The 6,641-nt window shown below is 37.8% G+C and overlaps 1 protein-coding gene across 1 annotated transcript; it reads left to right on the top strand.

Annotated features, from left to right (window-relative positions):
- The first annotated feature begins 361 nt into the window (after nucleotides 1-361).
- TMEM33 (transmembrane protein 33) lies at nucleotides 362-6,327 on the top strand. The gene is made up of 6 exons (XM_008949202.1): nucleotides 362-451; nucleotides 884-1,071; nucleotides 2,012-2,079; nucleotides 2,851-2,984; nucleotides 4,860-4,943; nucleotides 6,108-6,327. The coding sequence occupies exons 1-6, from the start codon at nucleotides 366-368 to the stop codon at nucleotides 6,235-6,237; spliced, it is 690 nt and encodes a 229-aa protein (XP_008947450.1). The 5' UTR covers nucleotides 362-365; the 3' UTR covers nucleotides 6,238-6,327.
- The last annotated feature ends 314 nt before the right edge of the window (nucleotides 6,328-6,641 follow it).

Here is a 6,641-nt window from a genome sequence, read left to right as displayed (position 1 = left end):
TTGGTCAAGTCTGAAGACCTCTCATAATGACTGTTTTGAAGCTGGCTGTTCAGTGAGGTCGTTTTGTTTAGAAAAACTGCATCCACAGAAGTTGTTACCACTGTTTGCAGTGTACAAAGGAACTTTTTGCTTCTGAGGAAGCCTAGCTATTTTTCATCCGGTTAGTAGCATCGTACGTGTCACATACCACAGAAGAAAACAGATGCTTTTCCCTTCAAGCTATAATTTCCTTCTATTCAAGTTTGGAAAAAGGCTTGCAGTTTAATGTAGAAGAGAAGAATGTTCATTGTGTGCAAATGCTAAGACACCAACTTCTAGGGGGGTGTTTGTTTTTTTTTTTCTGTCTCCCAATGTAGCAATTTCTGATGGCTAACAAGCTGGATACAGCAATGTGGATTTCCCGCTTATTCACGGTTTACTGCTCAGCTTTATTTGTCCTGCCTCTTCTAGGGTATGTATTGTAAAATAGCATTAAAAATACACAAAAAAACTACGCTCCTTTTCCATAGAGTTGTTTCTTGTGTAAGGGTGAGTTTCTGTTATTCAGCTTACTTGGATGCTTGTGTCAGAACAGTTTACAGTTTTTATATTAGTTTAAAACACTCGTAGATGTTTTTGGAAAATGTTGAGCAACTGTGAAGTAATGGGAAATGCCTGGGTTTTTTATGTGTAGTTATGAAGTAATATATGGGGTTGTTTTTTCCTTTGGCAGCTGCAGTAAGTCAGCATTACCAATTTTTGAGTTGTATCTTGTTAACAGTGCTTCTGTACGGTAATAGAAACACGTTCAGGTATCGTGCGGTTGTGATGCAGTTCTCAGGTGTGGAAGAGTTCCGAGCGGGGGTTTGGTTCCTGTGGTAACGTCTCCTCTGGTGATTCCCAGGTTGCATGAAGCAGCGAGCTTCTACCAGCGTGCCTTGCTGGCCAACGCTCTCACTAGTGCCCTCCGGCTACACCAAAGGCTACCACACTTCCAGCTTAGCAGGGCCTTTCTGGCCCAGGCTTTGCTGGAGGACAGCTGCCACTATCTGTTGTACTCTCTTATCTTTGTGAATTCCTACCCTGTTACAGGTATCCTTTGCTTGTATCATTCTGGTAATGTTTTTAAATACCTTAAAAACTTGATTCTTTTCATCACCTGTGCCGTGATTTGAAAAATGAGCTTAAACTAGAATGCTTGCTATTCATAGAACATACTCTGTGTAAAATAGGAGAGGCTTGCACTGATTGATCCATATTCAGGTTAATCATCTCTGTAACTAGTGCACTGCAGTCTCCAGCTACTTAGATTTTCATTTCCTGAGACTTAAATGTGGTGGACTTTGTGATCAGCCTCAAGCAATACTTTGAAAAGTTGCTAACTTTCATTTATTGCCAGTACAGGGTTTATATAGGGCTTCTTACTGTAAGTACACAAATATCATGCAGAGGTGTAGCTTTCTCATATCAGTTATTAAACAGATAAAGTCTGCAAAAAAGACTTACTCCTGTAGCTTCTTGAAGGTGACATACAAGAACTGACTCTTCTTTGTGCCGCTTGGTATGTATGCTTAATGTCCTACTCTTAAAATGTTTCTGGCAGAGGAATGTCTGCATTCTTGCTCTCTAAAATCTGAATGGCTGGCAACTGTGTGTTCTTCAGTAAAGAAATGCATTTTGTAGCATCACTTAATAAAAATACTATGACTAGATGTATTTGATGATAGATTTTAAGTAGTAACCTCATGTGTCTCGTGTAGAAAGTGCATTTCAGTAAAAGCATACTGGTGGGTAATGGTGTCTGTTGTACCTTTGCATACCTGCATACCCACACATTTTAGAGTTAATAAAAATGCACAGCAACATGAAGAGCTGTAAACACACATTAGATGTATACATATCTTAATCCAGTATAGGTCATTCCAACAACCAGTTGCAAAGAGCCATCAAGCTATGATTTGTGTCTTAGCATAACATCATGGAGAAATGAAGCAGTTGTGCAGCATATAATTTTCCTTATTGCTTGCCTCAGTTAGTATTTTTCCAGTTCTGCTGTTCTCCTTGCTTCATGCTGCCACATACACAAAGAAGGTTCTTGATGTAAGTATGATAAGATGTATGGTACTTTTAATGCTGTTGGTATTCTTGGGGTTTATGCAGGCTTGTGCTGCAGCTATGGTTTCCTTTAGCTACCCTAGAGGGTTTTGAGTGAAATTCTAGCATGGAATCTCAGAACAGAGAATCTGAGAAGTCTTTTTTTGGGTTGGTTCCTCCCCCTCCCCTTCTGTTATGACTTGTTATCCTGGAGTTGACACCAACTATTTTTCTTTGAACTGTTCTTTGAAGGAAGCAAAAGCTGTCTAGCAGCTAAGTAGAAATTCAAGACATGTCTTTCAAGCTGAACTGTAGCCTGTGAAATTTGATGTTCTATTTTAGTAGTAAAATAACAAACTGCAGGGTGAGGCTACAAGCAAAATACTTGCCAGTTGGACCTGCTGCTCAATGAACTGCCTTGTGCAGCTTAATTTAACTCTAGCCTTTGGTGTTCCTGACTAGGCTGTCTTGCTCCCATAGGCACTTCCTTCTGAACAGTGAACAGAATAAGTAAGGCTCATGGCCATCTCTGTGCAGTTAAGCCTAAAATGTGGGGGTGAGGGAATTGCAACACCTCATGTTTTTAGTTGAACTCTGTGTATTTATGGAGTGCCAAGCTTCATGTAGTTTTCTTTGGGATACTAATCTCAATTTAAAGGATCTAGTCTTAAAATTCTGAAATTAGTTGTAAATTATGTTTGCTAGTATTTTATTTTTGTTCTAGAGAAGATAGATGTAACATTCATGTTTTCTGGTCATCTGTTTTCTTCTCTAAAGGCACGAAGTTCAAACAGTCTTCCCTTTCTGAGGAAACTTTTAGAGAAACTGAATGCTAATCAACAGAATATTCTAAAATTCATTGCTTGCAATGAAATTTTCCTGATGCCAGCTACAGTTTTTATGCTCTTCAGGTAAGACTTACCATAAGTATTTTCAGAATTAGAAACTTTCTACACAAGATTACTTTTTGCAGTTGAGTTCTCTGTGGGTCAGAACCCACACCATTTGTATGGTTTTGGCTGACCAAAGCTTGAATTTAGAGTTATATTTGATTTTGAGACTTCTCAAGTTGGTGCATCATGGAATCAAAAAGTGTTCACTGATATAACTTGGCACCAAAAGCCCCTTCCCTTTGATAGCATGGGTGACATTGTTGGGTCAAGTCAGAGTTTTTCAGGCCTATAACTTGCATTCTCCTACACTGTTCAGTATGTTTAATTTTGGTCACTGGAATAAAATATTAAGGTTTTATTAGATTCCAGAAGTTTAAGTGGCGTGAAATTTCATTGTGCTATGTGTGCAAGCAGGAGTAGGTTATGTCCTCTCCTGTGTTACTTCTGACCAGTGACCCTTGTCTCTTCCCCCCTCTTTTTTTTATTCTATTTGGTTTTGCCTGCTGTGCAGCCTGCTGACTTCATTTTAGGAATCTTGAGCATATGCATGTTGGGATCCTACTCAAGTCCTAAAGGCAGAATGACCTGCCAGGCACTGAAGTCTGGGTCATTGCCTTTTAATATTTGAAGGGGCAGTAACACCCTTTGTTCTAGACAAGTTGTAGCACAGCAAGAGCATTTGTCTTGAGGGGTCTTACAGGCAGCAGAAGGGAGGCTTTATCTTCTTGGAACTTGACAGAATGCATAATTTTTCTTTATCTTTTGATGTGTCAGTTGAACACTTCAGTGCTTCAGTCCTGAATTATTCCATTTCATTTAAGACCACTTACCAAGTGACAGATACACTCTGTATCCAGTATCTAAAACTTTCAAGTGATTTAAACTTTTCATGAGGAGAACTTTGTTTCCTCCCTCTCTGTGGAGAATTTAGTATGTGAAGGGTCACTACTTGATACATTACCTGGTAGTTACTGAAGTTTATAAAAGATCATATTCTACATTTTTAAAATTGTATAATGGTTAAATGCAGCTATTGTGAGAAATTGTTCTTTAAACAGTTTTAGCATATTAAATTCCTTGTAAATACTGTACAGTTGCAAGATTCCTCTTTTCCTCCTCCTGTAGCTCACTTTCCTTTTTATTTCGTATTTTTCTTCTAGGTAAATATATTGCTCATACTTGGAGCTCTGGTTACTGGAACTGTCATGTTTAATGTCAAGCTTTTTAATATTGTTAGATGTTTTAGTCATTAAAATTAAGCTCGTGGTATTCCTGTGCTTTGCTCTGTATGGTTTGTATGTTGCCCTTTCAGTATTTTACAGAGCTATCATGTGAAACAGCAGCTTTGTAAAGTATCAAAACCTAATTTCAGTTGAACTGAAATAGTCAGATAGCAGCTTGACATTAATATCTCTGTACTTCTGTAATAGTCTCTAGTGTGTTCTGAGAAGTTTTGCAGAATGTGCTAGAAATAGGGTTCAGATATTCCAAGTGCTACAATTAGAGCTGAAAAAAGCTCACTGTAACTAGATTATTTCTGTGCTTGACCAGCAAGTTTTTTCTTAATACTGAACAGGCGTCCACCATCACTTCTGCAATTCTTTGTCCATCACCAGAAATGAAGCATATAAAAACACTTCATAAATATAAAATCAATACAAGAACAGCATTTCTTTAATTGCTTCACTGAGCAGTTTTATTCTATAATACACATTTCTGCTTTCATAAACATACAGTTATGTATTTTGTCTCCTCAGATCTGGATTATCTGAACCAATTCAACCCTAACCTAGCTTTTTTTTTTTTTTCAGTCTAAGCAGTTTGGTTGTTTTTATTGGGAAAAGTAATGATTTTTTTCTTGTCATTAAGCTCTACTTCTCTATTCCCTTTCAGTGGGCAAGGGAGTCTGCTCCAGCCATTCATTTACTACAGATTTCTTACCTTACGCTACTCCTCTCGGAGAAATCCGTACTGTCGGTAAGCACTTGGGCTTGGAAGTTAATGTCTAACAGCATAGCGTTTAGGCATTCAGAAATTTTTCATTTTAGAATGAACTGCATAACTCATAATACTAAATCTGCAAATGGTCATTATGGGATGTGGAATACACCTGGGTGCTGAAAAAAAAAGGCTGGTTCAAGTTTAGTGGTTTTTTTGTATAACAGAACTTCTCTGAAATATACTGCTGTCCTTGAATGGAAGCTTTCAGAACATTCTTGCACAATTAAAACTATGCTTTTAAAATTGTTCTGCAAGCATTTACCAGAAAGTTATCCTTATTCTTGGATTCCAGGCCTACCTGAGGCTAAGTCTATACATGATCAGGCACTTGTGTCATGTTGACAGGGGAGAAAAAACCCCAAAGTCTGTAGATGATCTTAAACATGTTCAATATCTCCTTTAAGTTCGTAGGCCAGGTTAATTATAGCTGAAATGGAACCTAATTGATTTGGTTGGAAAATTGGTCAAGCCAATACTATTGCACTCAACTTTGAAGCCATAAATATTTTTATGATGATTTTCTCAAGTTCTTTCTCAGAACTTTTCTTATGACAAGTGCTGCATAGCATACAATTTTGTGAATGTGCTTCCTGGTCTGATCACTACCTAATTAGAAAATAGTTTGCTAAAATACTAAGGAAGTGCCTTTGGCTGCCATGGTGTGCAAAGACAGGCCTGAGCTGTAAGGGAAACTGGTGTTGGGTTTATTTCTCATGTCTGTCTTCTAATAGTTGTATCTGGAGTTGAGGGTTCTTGCATTCTGGCAAGAAGCCGTGCAAGCAGACCATTGCCTCCAGATTCCTTACATAATTTCTGACAGAGTATTACATTTCCCCTGTTTTTATAATTGGGTTGGGTTTTTTTTTTTTCTTGAATGTGGAACTTTTCTGCTGTCTTTATTATCTGTCCTTAGCTGGAAGATGCTGAAGAAAAGTTAATTAAAATGTTAATGTTTAAAGAACAAAAATTCTGAAGCTCTTCCAAGAAAGACATTGCAGCACTGAGTTGACCCGAAGAACTTGCTAACTAGACTTTGTGTGGGGCGGGTGTGGAGAAAAGAAGTGAATGAAAAAGATTTAGGTGATACATCTGATAAATGCTGTAGGATTTCTGAAACTCTTTAAACCTGATTTTTTTCAGGACTCTCTTCACTGAGTTGAGGATCGTTGTTGAACACTTAATAATGAAGCCCTCATGCCCTGTTTTTCTAAGAAGACTATGCCTCAGCAGCATTTCCTTTATAAGCAGATTGGCACCAACTGTTGCATAGCCAAATTTCAGGCACTTGTGTTTTGTGAACATTATGAGCAGCTGGCACTTCTGCTGATGATTATAAATTCCTGTTTTTACACTGATCTCACTCCAGGCTGTAAAAATGTGCATATGCTTTTCTTGGAGATAATATAAAATCAAAAGCAAGTCATGGAAACTTAAAATTACTGTGCTGTATTGCTAATTGGTGCAAAGAATAAGTAGTTGCATCTTATCAAAACATGCCCAGTCATACAGAATTGGGGTTTTTTTTTTTTGGGAATTGAGGATTGTTTGAGGTTGATTAAAACTTTAAGAAGTCTGTGCTCTATAGGTTTATGTTAGATAGAACTGTAGCTACTGTAGGAAGTCTCCAGTGGATAGCAGTTTGTACACATACCTATGCAGTACACTTTGGACAGT

The sequence above is a fragment of the Merops nubicus genome, unplaced genomic scaffold, assembly GCF_000691845.1.
Source record: "Merops nubicus isolate BGI_N331 unplaced genomic scaffold, ASM69184v1 scaffold35261, whole genome shotgun sequence".
Taxonomy (NCBI): Eukaryota; Metazoa; Chordata; class Aves; order Coraciiformes; family Meropidae; genus Merops; species Merops nubicus.
Note: the sequence above shows the minus strand (reverse complement) of the source record. Positions and strands in the feature narration are given on the sequence as shown.

Excerpts from the sequence above, each read along its gene's own strand:
- TMEM33 (XM_008949202.1), top strand. The coding sequence starts at position 366 with ATGGCTAACAAGCTGGATACAGCAATGTGGATTTCCCGCTTATTCACG. Across the intron at positions 2,985-4,859 it reads ACAGTTTTTATGCTCTTCAG|TGGGCAAGGGAGTCTGCTCC; the intron begins GTAAGACTTACC and ends ATTCCCTTTCAG. Across the intron at positions 4,944-6,107 it reads CGGAGAAATCCGTACTGTCG|GACTCTCTTCACTGAGTTGA; the intron begins GTAAGCACTTGG and ends GATTTTTTTCAG.